The sequence below is a fragment of the Plecotus auritus genome (genome assembly GCF_963455305.1).
Source record: "Plecotus auritus genome assembly, chromosome: 11".
NCBI classification, from domain to species: Eukaryota; Metazoa; Chordata; class Mammalia; order Chiroptera; family Vespertilionidae; genus Plecotus; species Plecotus auritus.
In genome coordinates this window covers 31,037,444-31,053,856 of record NC_137777.1, presented here as the reverse complement: position 1 = coordinate 31,053,856, position 16,413 = coordinate 31,037,444, and the positions used below count along the sequence as shown (strand labels likewise).

The following is a 16,413-nucleotide window of genomic DNA, read 5'->3' as shown; positions in this document are numbered from 1 at the left end:
AGGAGTCGCTTCGCCGGAGGTAAGTTCTCCAGAAAGAAGTTTCTCAGGTTTTAGGCCAGGTCGCATTCTCCCTGTCCTGGTACTGTGCTGGCGCTGGCTGCCGAGGGGGGAAAGGGGGGGGGGGGGAGGGGGGAGCCATCTTCAGGGGCTCTGACTCCGCCAGGCCGACAGGGGGCGCCCGAGTGTGCGCTTTTCCCGCCAACCCCCGCGGCGCTCCAGCCCCGGCTCGCGCAGCCGCCTCTAGAGCCTCCAGTGTCAATGGGGCTATTCCTCTTCCGGGGCAGTGCGGAGAGAAGTGTGGGACCCGGAAGCAGACGCGAGCGCAGCTATATAAGCGCTGAGCGGGTTGCACGCCTTTCTCTTTGAGGAAGACGTGGTTGCTGCACAGCAGCTCCGTCCTGCCCGCTCCTGACTCACCGCTGTTCGCTCTCGCCGAGGAACAAGTCGGTCAGGAAGCCGCGCCGCAGCCATGGTGAGGCGGAGGGCGGCGCCGCGCGGTGGTGGCGGTCGCGGGACTCGGGCCCGCGCCTCGCTCTCTTCTGGGGACGGATGCCGGGCTGGGGGGAGGCGGTGAGTAAACGAGACTCACTAGTCCGGGGGCTCCTGGCATGGCGGAGGAACCCGGGAAGCTTGTGACAACGCTCGTCCCCAGAAGTGGCAGACTTTAAAAAGTTTTTCTGGTGTTTTTCTCACTTGTTCAATAGGCTTTTAAAGATACCGGGAAGACACCCGTGGAACCAGAGGTGGCGATTCACCGAATTAGAATCACGCTAACCAGCCGCAATGTCAAGTCCCTGGAGAAGGGTCAGTAGGTTCGGGGGGAGACCTTGGGGCCGAAAGGGCCAGGAGGTTTAATTTGTTCTGTGCAAGATGGACTCAGAAGGAAGGTGACACAAGTCGCTTACTTTTGAGAAGACAAAAGATGGTATTTCATTTCTACTGTGCCTTGTCCTTCATAGTTGGCGATGAGGAGATAATTGCTTGTTGAATGACGGTGATAGTCTATACGCTATTCTGAGCCAGCAGCAGTTAACGTTTCTTAGGGCGACTCTGGTGGTTCTGAATGAACTGAAGGGTGTGCTTATGTCTCTGTAGTGTGTGCTGACTTGATCAGAGGCGCAAAGGAAAAGAATCTCAAAGTGAAAGGGCCAGTCCGGATGCCGACCAAGGTGAAGTAAACCGTAGGGCTTGCTTACGATCGTGGTTGTGGAAGTCCGAAGTTTGACTTGGGATATGGGCTTGGCTGCCAAAAGTTCCGTTTGCCGGTAGAGGGGGGTTCCCATTGAGCATCTCATTTTTAAGAGGCCGCAGTGGAGCCTCTTTGCTGCTTGCCTGGGGGCGGGGGGGAAAGGGACTCGCTGTCGTAAATGGGAAGCATCTGAAACCGGTTTGTGTGAAGAGGGGTGGTGCCCTGGGAAACTTTAAGACGGAGTACTTGAGCATAGCTTTCCAGATGTCCCGGACAGGAGCATGAAGCCATAAACGCGTGGTTTCCTTTCTTTCCGTGCAGACTCTGAGAATCACTACGAGGAAGACTCCCTGTGGGGAGGGCTCTAAGACCTGGGATCGGTTTCAGATGAGGATCCACAAGCGGCTCATCGACTTGCACAGCCCTTCCGAGATTGTCAAGCAGATTACTTCCATCAGCATTGAGCCGGGAGTGGAGGTTGAAGTCACCATTGCAGATGCTTAAATCAGGCTTTTTTTAATAAATTGGCTATCAGTTACGTTTTGTGACTTTTATTCATGATACTGGCAGATCTTAGGGATATAGATTTGTAGTATAAAAGGTTTCTGGCATGATGCTAAAGTGCACAATGAATGTGATGTGAACTTCCTTATAACTATAAAACAGTGGGAATGATGTTATCCCTATTTACAAGAGGACTTCCTCGTTTTAATTCTGGCTAGAGATCTGAGAATACTGGTATAAACAGCTTTGTAAAAGTAGGATTTTTATTTTAATATTACTATAGAGACTTATAACAAAACTTTTTTGGGGTAAGGAGTTCTAGTGAATAATAACTCATTTTTTACTTTTAAAAGTATATAGTGCTGAAAATCTATGGAGATGCACAAAACTATAGAGATAATAAAATAAGTATGAAGAGTAAAAGGAGCTACTCTAATCTCCTAGGCCAGTGGTCAGCAAACTGCGGCTTGCGAGCCGCGGTTTGCCGCTAGGTTGACTAATGAGTTTGTTGACCGCTGGCCTAGACTCTTGATTCCAATAATTAGAGGTTGTTGTTGTTCCTTGTGATTAAGCCCCTCTCGAGCCACAGTTTGCCGACCACTGTCCTAGGCTTTATTGCCTTTTATGATATGACTGGTTATTAGTAGCTGCCCGTACACCCCAATTTGCGTGGGAGAGTTCTGGTTTATGTCTGTTTCCTCCATGTAAATAATGAAGTCTCCCTTTTACTCTCAAAAATGCCCTAGGTCAGTGGTCGGCAACCTCATTAGTCAACAGAGCCAAATATCAACAGTACAATGATTGAAATTTCTTTTGAGAGCCAAATTTTTTAAACTTCTAACGCCGCTTCTTCAAAATAGACTCGCCCAGGCCGTGGTATTTTGTGAAAGAGCCACACTCAAGGGGCCAAAGAGCCGCATGTGGCTTGTGAGCCGCAGTTTGCCGACCACTGCCCTAAGTTAGTTCTGGCCAATGTGGCTCATTTAGTTGGAGCATTGTCCTGTACACCAAAAGGTGGGTTGGATTCCTGGTCAGGCACATACCCAGGTTGGAGGAGGGGAGACTGATGGACGTTTCATATGTTTCTCCTCTCTTTAAAAAAAATGCCCTAGCTTAGATGCTAAATAATAGCCCACTGTTGGATTCCTTTCTGCTTTAAGTTCTAACTGCTAGCCAGTTAGGATTGTAACAGTTTCCTAGATGAAGCATTATTAAGAGCCAATGGTGATTCATATTGCTGATGTCAAAACTTCTTGTTCCAATCAAGAGAACTGAGGTCACAGGGCAAGCCACCATCCCCAAATCTAGAGAATTGATCACAACCATAAGATAACCTAGAGCAGAAGCTGCTGTCAATTTTTTTGGAGTACTGAAACAATTTTGATTATTGGAGGTTGCTTGCAGACTAGCATGAAAGTGAAAACCAGGATGTGATACCTTAATCAATAAAGAAATTAATAAAATAAAAAAAAGTGAAAACCAGGGCTACAATCATGGTATAGGGACCATTTCACAGATTTTCCCCCAGGTGACCTCACCAGGTAGGTTCCCAGAAGGGTTCCAAAAAGCTCCCTGACTGAATTGTCTGGGGAAACAGCCATAGGGAAACACAGCCTGGTTCTGAAACATCCCATCTGAGGAAGAGAACCCAGCCCTAATTTATCCTACTTCAGCCTTTCTGTCTCAAGGAAGACTAACATTTATAGTCAACAGGGGCAGGGATTTTGAAGGAAAATTTGGAGGATGCCGAAGCTATGAGAGGGGCTAGGAGTAAAAACTATACTGGGGGAGAAGAGTTAGAAATGCTGACCCACACCCCTGAGATGGGACAACTAATACACTTGTTTAGAAAATTCCCTCTCGCCCATGACCTAACACTTCATAAAATGTAGTAACTATTAGCAATAATGGATTAGAGCTGAGAGCTGCAAGACACAGTAGTTCAAGAGAAGTCCCAAAATCAAGAGTGAAGGAAAAAAATCCACTAGAGAAATTTGAAGCCTATTAATGCTTATAGTTGCAGCAAACTAAGCACAGTCCAGCTCCTAGCCAGAGTAACAAACCCTTACATAAATGACCTATTCGCCTCAGTTTTATTACCTGGTAAGATATCCCAATTTCAAGGTCTAAACACTTCAAGGTATGCCAGAAGGCAAGAACACTGGCAAAAATAAAGCAGCCATTAGAACATAGATGACACTGATAAATGAAATTATGGGAAAGGTAATTAGGAATAACATGCATATGGGAAAGGCTCATGGAAAAAGGTAACATTTATGAACATGGATAATGGAAACTAAAAAGGAATCAAAGTCAACAGCACATTAACAATGTCTGATGGACTAGACTAAGCAGAGGAAAGTCTGAGCTTGCTGATAGGTCAGTTGAAATTTCTCAAACTAAAATTTAAAGTGGAAAAAACAGAGCCAAACATCTAAGAACTATGGGATAATCATAAAAGTTGTAACATGCATAGTTGGAATGCCAGAAAGAAAGAATGGAGAAGAAATATTTAAAGTCTGGTAATTTTCCAAAATTATTGACAGACACCAAGAATTTTAAGAGGACATCATGCCAGTTAAATACCTAAAAATCTATAGTTAGGCATATCCTATTCAAACTGTAGAAAAGCAAAGACGAGAAAACTGAAAGAATTCGGGCACGTGGGAAGGAGGGTGTGTGTGTGTGGTGTGTGTAACTTGCCTATAGAGGAACAAGGATAAGAATTACAGCAACCTTCTCCACGGAAGCCATACAAGCAAGAAGAGAATGGAGTAAAATCTTCAGTGTTTAAAGAAATTATCCTTTAAAAATGAAGGAGAAATACAGACTTTTTCAGACTAACAAAACCTGAGGGGATTCATTGCCAATAGACCTTTCCTGGAATATTAGAAGAAAGTTTCAGGCAGAAGGAAATTATATAGGTCAGACACAGATTTATATAAAGAATGGAAGAAGGGAAAGGAATAATTGAAGGTAAATTAATTCTTTTTAATTGATCTAAAGATAACTGTTTAAGACTCATAGATACAAAGATTGATGGTTGCCAGAAGGGAGGGGGCTTTGTGAAAAAGTGAGGGGATTAAGAAGTACAAAGTGGTAGTCATAAAACAGTCTTGGGGGTGTAAGTACAGCATAGGGGATATAGTTAATAACACTGTAATAACTGTGGTGCCAGGTGGGTACTAAACTTATTGGGGGCTGGATGGGGAATGCATTTACGTTCACAATTGAAATAGCTTCACCATTTACATGAGCAATGGTTCAGATATAGAAACAAAGTAGAGTTTGGTGCTCTCTTTTCTGTGATACATTACTTGTATGAAAAGCTATTTGATACCAGTCAGGGATCTGAACCAGGTTAAGAAGGTGCCAAAGGGAGAAAATAAAATGACAAAAAAAAAAAAGGTGCCAAAGAAGAAATGTTCTCTTCCTGTGGAAGGTAAATATACAGGAAAGTTTTTATGTCAGAACTCGGAGGTTCCCCAATCCTTTACAGAAGGTCTGTCTGTATCATGTGGGCCTCTCCACAAACAGCCATGCCATCATTTTTCTATTCAGGTGACATCAAAGAGGATAAACATTCTACATAGTGAGCCGTAGTAAATGACATTAATCTTTGCAATTAATTATTCTTCCCCTTAAAACTTAGCAAAAATTAGCATTAACAAATGTCTTGCCTTCTTACTCCTTCCCCTCATATACGTACGAATGCCTTTAACTTTCCCAGATACCTCTTGTCTTGACTTAGTTGGCTTACCGTGACTCTCTCTTGTGATCTGGGAGTCACTGGTTGGGCTAATGTGGACACCTTTTTTTCTATAATTACACAGAAAAAGCTCAACCTGCCCCAAACTGGATCTAAAAATTCTATCATTCAATGGTGGATGCTACTGAATTGATTTAGCCAACACATAGTAGTGTATCAGATATAGAAACAAGATGCCTGATAAACTTAGCATTTTCCATTCTCTTCTTCCTCTTTTACTATTTTTCAGAAGCCCCTTTTCTTTTCATTCCCATGCCAGCTCCTCAATAATTAGCTGCTTTTTAAGTAAGCAGTTAAAACAGGTTGGCGAATCAAGGGTACAGACTGAACCAGCTTCCTCTATGCCTTTCCTCCTGCATCTTCAGGCTTTCGTGGAGATCTGTGGTCAAGATGTCCTAGACATTGAGGGAGGAGAAGGAGCCCCACCAAATGGGGCTTATTTTCTCTTTCTTCCCTTGAAGCTCCATGGGTGTTGTGAAGGGTGAGAGCTGTATGTTGTAATAGTTAAACATGGGATCATGTTCAGCTCTCTTCTCTCCTACCTGGGCCTTCTACAGAACCAAGAGGAATTATACCACCCCCACCCCAACTCCCCCATTTCATTTCCTCATGCCCTTCTGAACACAGGAGCTATGATATTCCTTCTCTTTGCCTTTTATCTGGAACTAGAGAACATGGTGCCCTACCCTGGCACTGCCTGGCCCCTTAGAGGGAGTGGTGGCATTAAGACCAGCCCTCAGGACCTCTCCACCCACCCTGTCCATGTCTCTGAGGATGTCTCTTAGTTCTGCAGGAGGTCCTAGAACTCACGGCACAATAAATCTTTGTATGTTTGTTATTAATCCCAGGAACTCAGGATTGGTATGAAATTTATTACAGCAAATTTTAATCATTGCACAATTTAACTGCAACTTTGAAGACATTCCTGAGGGCAATTTTTTTTTTCTTGAAAATTTACTAAAATAGCCCCTTGGTCATTAATCTGCCTGTGTAGTTGGTGGAAATGTATTCACACCTGCAGTGATGTATACCCCAGACCTCATTCAATTATAAAACTGTTACCTTGCCTGGCCGGTGTGGCTCAGCGGTTGAGCATCAACCTGTGAAATAGGAGGTCACGGGTTCAATTCCTGGTCAGAGCACATGCCCAGGTTGCTGGCTTGATCCCCAGTGTGGGGCATGCAGGAGGTAGCCAATCAATGATTCTCATCATTGATGTTTCTATCTCTCCCTCTCTGAAATAATAAGAAAAGTATATATGGAAAAAACAACAACTCTGTGACCTTAACTCACCAATGGCACTGAAAGTCATTATATTGTTTTAAATCTACTCAACCCTAAGGTATATTTTTATAATCACAGTAATGTATAAAATTTTGCAAAATCAGTGAACAATTCCTGAAGTTACAACAAACACCAAATGGTGAGGAGTTGAATTAAAATGGAAATCCTACTTCAATTACTAAACAAGGAAATGTGCTTATTGTCTATAATTTTCACTTATTTTAAAATCAACTTATAACCGTGGACATCTCTCAAAGAAAATTCAACTAAATCCACCCTCCCTTTGATATTGGGGGTGAGGAGGAGGGGTCTCTGTGGAAACCTCCCTCTCTGGAGAATGCAGAGAGAGAGCGAAAGCCCACGGGCTTTCTATTTGTTGGCTCCGGATTTGGACACTGGAGGACCAGGACTTTGTGCCTTCTTATTTCATGTCTGTTCTCGATGATAAGAAATCCTTTAAGTAGAAAGGGCCTTATAAGAAAGTGGGAGCTGAAGAGAATCCTGTTTTGGAGGGAAAAAAAAGCCCAGTGGGGGCTGTCACTGAGAGGAAAGCATCCTTGGGAGCCTCCACGAAGAAGACAGGAGAGTTCAGGGAGCTGGCCTGGGCCCAAGGTTCAGGAGAGGAGAAAGTGTCCCCAGTGTCACAGCCCGAGGGCTCTTGGTTGCGTGGTGGGAGAGGGCGAAATCACATTTCACTTAGCGGGAGCCCCACCGAATACCTGGAATATGCCTATTGGATCCCCAACATTTCTTACTTGTAAGTATCCTCAATGTCATTTTCTGAGATATGAAAAATAAAAATCTTTTTTGGGTGGCTGTTCTACGTCAGACACTGTGCAAACATGTTCACACACAGTAGTTCACTTACTTCTGAAATAGCCCTGTGGGGTGCAGGGCAGCATCCTCAGTCTATAGATGAGGTTTCACTAATGAAATCCAGTAGCAACTGTTACTTTTGCTCTCCATGGACAGCGAGGGAGAGTCCCACAGAGCCCACAGGTCAGCATGCCCACCAGCATGCAGGTGAGCCGCCTGCCCAGCATGCCCACGGGGCTGCTCCCACACATATCCTGATGGGCACCTCTCCTGGCTCTCGGCTGGCACTCCTCTGCTGCCTAGGAGATGAATTTTATCTTCCTCACCCCAGGACCCTCCATTCCTCATTTTAGCACAGCAAAAGGCCATTCTTCCCAGCACTCCTAAGATCCGCACCTTCTTCTCTTAAAGTTCCCGCCTTTGTTTTGGTTTTTCTGTTTTTGTGGGGGTTGGAGGGAAAGGCAGCAGTTCCTCCCCATTGTACTTGTCCCCAATGGCGGGGGGTGCAGGAGGCAGCCGATCGATCGATATTTCTCTCTCATATTGATGTTTTTCTCCCTCCCTCCCTCCCTCCCTCCCTCCCTCCCTCCCTCCCTCTAAGCATTCTCTTTCTCTAAAAATCAATTTTAAAATCTTAAAAAAATCCACATCAACTAATAAAATGGGGCAAATTGTCAGCAGACATACTATACCACAGATATCATCATTTAAGTTGGACAGTAAGTTGCTTGAGTTCAGGAAAACTTTTAAGTCCCAAACCTAAGAGAGGTTTTTGTGTGAAAAAAGAAAAGAAAACTAAGATAAATTATAGCCTGGGTAAATGATCAGAGCCTTTAAGTTCTCTACCAACTGAATCTTAGTGAAATCTGGAAAAACAAAAACCCATCTTATTTGACAGATGACTTCTTTTTTTTAAATTTATTTTTATTGTTGAAAGTATTATAGTCCCCCCCCCCCCCCCACACCAATCAACAGATGACTTCTTAATACAAGGCTGCACCTCTTAATCCAAGGTGTGGTGGAAATAATTGCTTCAATGGTCTATCTTAATATGTCTTTGTGATCAGAGAGGGCAAAAGGACTATTCAAATTACAGTATGGGGGACACATTCTAAGACCCCCCAGTAGGTGCCTGAAACTGTGGATAGTAACATACTATGTTTTTTCCTATATATGCGTACCTAAGATAAAGTTTAATTTATAAATTAGGCACAGTAATAAATTAACAGTAACTAATAATAAAATAGAACAATTATAACAATATACATAAAACAGTTATGTGAATGTTCTCTCTCTCTCTCTCCAGCAGTTTTTCTATTTTTCAGTCCAAACCTCGTCCTGAATTTGTGTAATCACCCCTCACTTGCAGAAAATAGATTGTTATCATTCATCTTAGGGGACACCTTGCTGAAGTCTTTGTATAGGCTCAGTGCTTTCTGGCCCAACATGTCATTAATCAGAACAGGTTTTCTGTTCATATCTTCCACCCACAAACATAATGCCCTTTCCATCGTAACTAAGCACCTGTCACACTCCACCGACATAACTTGTGCAGTTTGCGATGTGACAGCAGAAGTAGCGCAGGTTTCTTTTTCCTTCACAATTTCACAGATAGAAAGTCCATTCTTATTGTAGAGCTTAGCAACCTCAGCATATGGTTTTCTTTCTTAAGTTGAGAACGTTCACCTTTTTACGTAAAGGAAGCACTTTGCGGCTTCTCTTTGGCAAAGCCAACTTGCCAGCATCACTACTCTTGCAGTGTGGGGCCATGAGTAAGTAAAATAAGGGTGACTTGGTATTTGATAGCTGAGTGACTATCAGGCAAGCAGGGAGCATATGTAGCATGGAGATGCTGGACAAAGGGATGCTTCACTTCCAAGGATGGACAGAGCGAGATAACGTGAGATTTTATCATGCCACTCAGAACTGTGTGCAATTTAAAACTTATGAATTTCTTATTTCTGGACTTTTTCATATAGTATTTTTAGACTGCAGTTGACTGTGGATAACTAAAACCAAGGAAAGCAAAACCACAGCTAAGTGGGGACTACTATACTAACTGGAGTATTGTTTTTTAAATCCTCACCCAAAGATGTTTTTTATTGACTTGGGTAAGGGAAAGAGAGGGAGGGAGAGAGAGAGAGAGAGAGAGAGAGAGAGAGAGAGAGAGAGAGAGAGAGAGAGAGAGAGAGAGAGAGACATGAATTGGTTGCCTTCTTTATGGGCCCTGACCAGGGATGGAACCCACACAGTTTGTTGTATGAGACGATGCTCCAACCAACTGAACCGGACAGAGCTGGAGTGTTTTTCTTTGTCCCACTTATTCTATATGCCAATTACAGAGGAAATTTGGGGAAAGTAACTTCTGGCCCTTTATACTGTAGGCAAACTGCTACTTTGGTTATTTGCAATTGGAAGGTGCCAGTTATTTCAGCTGTGTTTCTTTTATGACATATTTTTAAAAGTCATGTTGGTTCAAAAACAATATATGTTAACTAATCATTTCATTGTTTTTCACTTGAGTAATTTTAGACCTTAATTGAGCTCGTGCTTTCCTCTTTCACTGTTTATTTATGAATAACATGGTGATATTAAAATAAGCATAAACTTATTAAGCAAGGGAACTATATGTAAAGTGTTGGGTTAAAGTTAAATAACACAATATTAATGTATAGCTTTGCAGTTTCTGAAACCTACACTTAGAATTGAGATCTGCTGTTTTATAAGGTTTATTTTGTAAATTTTAAAAAGTGACTATATTACTATACTTTTTTGTAAGTTTGTGTTTCTGATGAAATATCTTTCATGCATATTAGTTTTGGACTGAAGTTTTGAACATAAAGTAGGCATTTTATAAACAAAGATTCTAGGCGAACGTTGTAAATGAAACCAAGTTATTTCCACTTGATTGCTCAAGTCATTTAAGATTATGAGTACTTTCTTGGTGGTGGGGGATATGTTGCTCTTTCTTTTTTTTTCCAGTTTTGAAGTAGAATTTAAGTTTTAACCAAATGTCCTTTTTCTGTTCCAAGATCGCATCTAGAAAGGATAGAGGGTAAAAGAGAAGTTACTGAAACCACCATTGGTTCATTTCGTGATAGAACACTAGATGGCGCTGTCCCCTGAGGTATTTGACTGGAATTGACTACACCGTCTAAGGCTTATTGTATGGGTTGGTTTGTTACTTTGTGTTTTTCAGAAGTCAGATAAAAACGTTCTGTTCACTTCTTGTTCTTAATGAAGTTTTAACTTTATAAATAAGGATCTACAATGGAAAAGAAGATGGACTTCTTAAATAATGTAACTGAGATGTCGGATAAAGGTAAATGCCAGGATAGTGACTATGACTTCCTGGTACCAAGAACAAACTTGTTTATCTTTTTTTGTTGATGCTAATAAAATTTGTTTTTAGAAAAGTTTTAGATTTACATAAAAAGTTCAAGGACAGTACAGCAAGTTCTCATTGGCCTTGCATCCATTTTGCCCTATTATTAACATCCTACATTAGTATGGTGCATTGGTCACAACGGATGAACTGATATTGACATGTTATTATTAAGTCAAGTCCACACTTTATTCAGATTTCCTTAGTTTTAACCAGATGTCCCTTTTCTGTTCCAAGGTCGCATCCAGATCACCACTTTGCATTTAGCCATTATGTCTCCTTAGGTTGTTGCTCTTGTTGTGACAGAATCTCAGACTGTCTTTGATTTTGATGAACTTGATGGCTTGGAAGGTTACTGGTTGGGTATATTGGAAGATGCCCCTCCGTTGAAATATATCTGATGTTTTTCTAATGAGTAGACAGGGGCTGTGGGTTTGGGGAAGAAAGACCAGAGGTAAAATGCCATTTCATCGTGTTATATCAAGGGTACACACTATCAATAGGACAAATCACTGTTGACGTGGCTTTGATCACCTGGCTGAGGTGGTGCTTGTCAAGATTCTCCACAGTAAGTTTATCTTCTCCCTCTTGCCTGACTGCATACGCTTTGGGAGAAAGTCCATGTGCGCAGTGTGCACTTTGAGTGGGGTGTTATGCTTCATCTCTTTGAAGGCAAAGTTCATAAATTATTTGGACTTACTCCGCATGGGAAAATTTTCTCTTCTCCTCTATGTATGTATTTATTTATTAAACTATTTATACCAGTGTGCATTCATGAATATTTTTTTTCATACTCTGGTTTATAATCCAATACTAATTTACTTATTTTGTTACTCAAATTGTCCCAGTTTTGGCTTTTGGGAAAACTTTCAGTTGGCTCTTGTGTTACTTTCATAGCCCCATCAATGTGGTGTGTTTTATTTTTAAAAACCCAACTTGTTTATTTTAATTGATTTTGTTCAGTCTACAAAGAGAATTTAGTTCCATTATTCTCTTCTCTTCCATTATTAAAGTAATACGTAATAACAGAAATTGAAAGATAGATGAAAACTATCCCAGTTCAATTTTCGTTAAGATTTGAGTGTGCTCTCTTCAAGTGTTTTCTTTTTTCTTTGACTTTAAAAAAAATAGGTCTAATCATTGTAAATAATTTTATATTCTGATTATTTCTATTTAAGAATGTATCGTGGATATTATCTCACTTTATTACATATATGTCACTTAACATGTTCTATGCAGTTCAGTTCATCTTTCCTTTCTAATTGGCTAAAATTGGTCCATAAATATCTTCAATGTATTGCATAATTCTGGACCCATATCAGGTCTTTACTACAGAGTGACTGAATGAATAACTCAGCTATTTAAAAAGTTTCAATATTTTTGAATTGTAAATAGTGGTGAAATGAGTACATTCGAGCCTACCAGTTATTCAAGCATTTTTACATTATTTCAGATATTTGAGATTTCTAGAAGTTGACAAGGCCCAACAATAGCATCAATATTTTTAAAGGTTTTGATGAATAATGAGATTTTACAAAACCGGGCAAATTGTATGAGGCTAACCCAAAGAAAGAAAGGAAAGATGTTGTCCAGACTATGCAAATAAGCGAGGTGTCCCTGGTTGAGAATCTAAACAAAATGAACTAATTAATGAGAAATAAGGCTTCTCACAGACATGATTTCTAATTGAGAGCCTCGCTGCTACCCTTCTCAGCACCCCATCTCACTGCTATGCTGAGGTTGGGGAAATTATGTGGCCGGTTCAATTCCATTTAGTTCCAGGAAGGACAGGGGGAGAAGAATCCATATTCGGGGCAGCACTGAACTTACCCTGCAAGAACTCTTGTGAGCAGAACAGTGAGAATTCAGTTTTCTTCCTAAGATCTCTGCTTAAGTACATTACCATTCTACCCAAAATGTTCATTAAAAAGTTAACACAGATGCCTAAAAGGACCAAAACCTGGACTCCTATATTTGATGGCAGTATATTAAAATAATAAGAAGAGATCTCTTTCTGTCATTAAAGAAAAGTTTTAAAGTAATTTTTTTTCTCCAAGGCCCTCCGGGGATCATATCTGCGGCTGCAGTGTCCCCGTGGGCCTGGGAGCCCCTCTCTCCTCCGCTAGGCCTGCGGCTGCTCCTCCTGCCCACCCTTCCCTCTGCTGCTCCTCCCGCCCACCCATCCCTCTGCTGCTCCTCCTGCCCACCCTTCCCTCTGCTGCTCCTCCCGCCCACCCTTCCCTCTGCTGCTCCTCCTGCCCACCCTTCCCTCTGCTGCTCCTCCTGCCCACCCTTCCCTCTGCTGCTCCTCCCGCCCACCCTTCCCTCTGCTGCTCCTCCTGCCCACCCTTCCCTCTGCTGCTCCTCCCTCCCACCCATCCCTCTGCTGCTCCTCCCTCCCACCCATCCCTCTGCTGCTCCTCCCTCCCACCCATCCCTCTGCTGCTCCTCCCTCCCACCCATCCCTCTGCTGCTCCTCCCGCCCACCCATCCCTCTGCTGCTTCTCCCCCCACCCGTCTCTCTGCCGCCACCGACTGGGCTTCCTAAGGAGCTTCTCTAATGTCTCCTTGTGCTTAACACCAGAGTGGCCTAGTCAAGTCCGCACTTCTCCCCGGATTCACATTATCTCCTGGAGGTGCTGCCTCCGGGGTCATTGGCTTCCCCTGCTGCTGAGCCCCTGTGTGTCCAGTGGGTCCCAAAGGACGATCAGAGCCAGGAAGGCCAGCCCCCATGGCCTGGTCCCTCCCCAGACCTTCACCCCAGAACCAGACACTCTGGGGCGGGGAGCAATGATCTGTTTCAAGAAGCCTCCCAGGCGATGCTGGTACAAGCACAGCCTCCTGCTAACAGCCTGGGGGGCCCTGTCCTTCCATGCCTCCACACTTCTCTGCCCAGACTCCTACTGTGTGGTCTCCTTTCTCTGAACCGTCTCCCTGCAGTCTCCTTTTACTTTAGTTTTTAAAATATACTTTCACTGATTTCAGAGAGAAAGGGAGAGGAAGAGAGAGATAGAAGTATCAATGATGAGAGAGAATCATTGATCGGCTGCCTCCTGCACGCCCCACACTAGGGTTCGAACCTGCAACCTGGGCATATGCCCAGCCCGGGAATTAAACTGTGACCTGGTTCATAGGTCGGTGCTCCACCACTGAGCCACGCTGCTGGGCCCTGTCCCCCTTCAGAGTTAAACCCTAATGTCACTTATGAATGAAGCCTGTTCTTGTCATCAGCTGTGATCTCTCAGAATGATCTTCACATTCTGTACCTGCCGTTCCCTATGATACTTCCCTTGCTCTACCTGTATCGTCATTGTACTTGTCCCCGGAAAGCGGGCAACTTGAGACTAAACACCCATGTCCCTCGCACACCCACGGTTCCTGTGTTCAGGGAACTGTTCAATGAAGCACTGTACTGAATGACTACTATTAGCCCACGGAACCCTTACTTAGGGTTAAGTACATTAACAAAAAGGAGATTAGGAGTGATAATCTACTTTGGAAAAACTCTTACAAAGAAAGACTAGAAATGTAATTCTTTGACAGAACAAATGTTTTTAAATGATTTCACTTATCTCTCTCATCAAAACATCTGTGCTGTGGCTCCCACGAACTGCCCAGAGACTTCCTCGTTTGATATGCTCCCCACTCTTTCACGAACACCCCATCGCTTACATCAAAGCGACTTTCCAGGGTAGTTAAGGTTTGAGGCTCTGCCATCAAGCATTCAGAATAGAATGTAATGCTCCATGTGGTCTGGCTTTCATGTGAAAGAGCATCTTTTTGTGTGTGTGGCCTTTTTTGAGCTCTGAATGTAGCTTACTTCTGCATCCCTTAACTATCCTAGCAACCACAGCACCCTGGCAGCTCTTGTGGACAACTAAAACCACCCGCTATTTTCCCCAACTTGAACGGCTAAGTATCAGCCCTCCCTGAGGTGCATGTGATCAGAGATTATATTAATGACTGCGTTGTTTCAAAGAGACACATAACTGTTTTGCATCTTAGAACATGCCTGCATATAATGGGTTTTGGGTAACCACACTCCCAATGTCCTCCATTTGAATCAGATACACCACTGATATTAAAAGGTCTTGCACATCCTTCCAGCTCCCTGGGTACAAGTCTGTCCCCTTATCCACAATTCCAAAAGTCCAAAAAACTCTGAAACCCATCTTAGAGCTCATTTGAAGGCAAAATCTGACCTAAAGCAATGTATAGGCTATATTCATCCCACTTAATATGAGTTCAGGCCTATTTCTGCAGGAAGATTTTATTTTACTAAAGTTTTTTGCCCCCTCCAGTGTTCACTACCAAACATTCAGTTAATAATCATTGTATTAACCTTTTAAGTTAAAAAACCACAACACAAAAAACAAACCTGAAATCAAAAACACATCTGACCTTAAGGGTAACAGATTATCGATTAAGGTGTCCAAGCCCAGCATCAGTGTAAAAAATTTTCAGATTGTTTTCTTGTTCTGAAATATCCATCTACCATTGGTGCTGGAAATAAAGCCACCTTTGATTCTAGAAGTTCTGTGTTGATATTACACATTGGCCAATTCAGATGATTTCTAATAGCTTTCCAAGGACCTGGAGATGAAGGCCACCAAGACTGCCCCAATACTTTCACATGTAACAGATGTATCCAACATTACATGGTGGCCATCTTGAGAATCCTGTGACATTTTTGGCACTCGCTCCTTTCAGAAGCATTTAGACTCATAAGAACACAAAAATCAAATTGGAAGGCTTTCTTCCTATACATCTATCAGATTAGAACTTTCTGGGATAAAATTTTACCATTTTAATATATCTTCATGTTAGAAAATGGAGCATAAATGTTATCAAAGCATTTTATTCAACAGTATATTCTGTATAAATTGTTTTTTAAAACAATTTAAGATGAATGCATGTATGACTTTTTTTTGGTAAAAATAAAATTACGAGAAATTTCCCCTCACATCTATGTGGACTCCAGTGGAGCATTTTATAAGTAATTCCTTTGCCCACCTAGAATACCCACCAAAGCCAGGGAGATACCATTAGAAAAGTACTTCATTTGCTTCATTTTACAAGGAAATAATATGAAACAAATCTATTCCTTCTGTGGCCTTAAATAAATGCACCTGATTGTTCAGCTGTGGACTAGTGCTAGTACCTGCCAGACCTTCAGGGATTGTGATCTGAGTGAGAGGTAATTTTATAAAGTGCCCAAACACATCGGGAAGAAGGCAAGGCTCATCTCCACTTAATCTAAAAACTTCTAGGTCAAAATGTAGGGGACACAGAACTGACGCCTCCATTCCACGAGGCAGAAGCAGAAGATGTTCCTGAGGGGAAGGCTGGCTGGTGGTGAGGTCTCATCTGAGAGGTGCTTGTGGCTGAGAACGCAAGCAATGGATTGGTTGTGGAACGTGGCAGTCAAATCATAAGGGCTAGATGAGCCACAGGGTGAGCTTCTGT

The 16,413-nt window shown here is 42.6% G+C and overlaps 1 protein-coding gene across 1 annotated transcript; it reads left to right on the top strand.

The window, feature by feature from the left end:
- Positions 1 to 278: 278 nt before the first annotated feature.
- On the top strand, positions 279 to 1,727 carry RPS20 (ribosomal protein S20). Its single transcript, XM_080646653.1, has 4 exons — positions 279 to 472; positions 705 to 804; positions 1,096 to 1,169; positions 1,511 to 1,727. The coding sequence occupies exons 1-4, from the start codon at positions 470 to 472 to the stop codon at positions 1,691 to 1,693; spliced, it is 360 nt and encodes a 119-aa protein (XP_080502779.1). The 5' UTR covers positions 279 to 469; the 3' UTR covers positions 1,694 to 1,727.
- Positions 1,728 to 16,413: the final 14,686 nt, after the last annotated feature.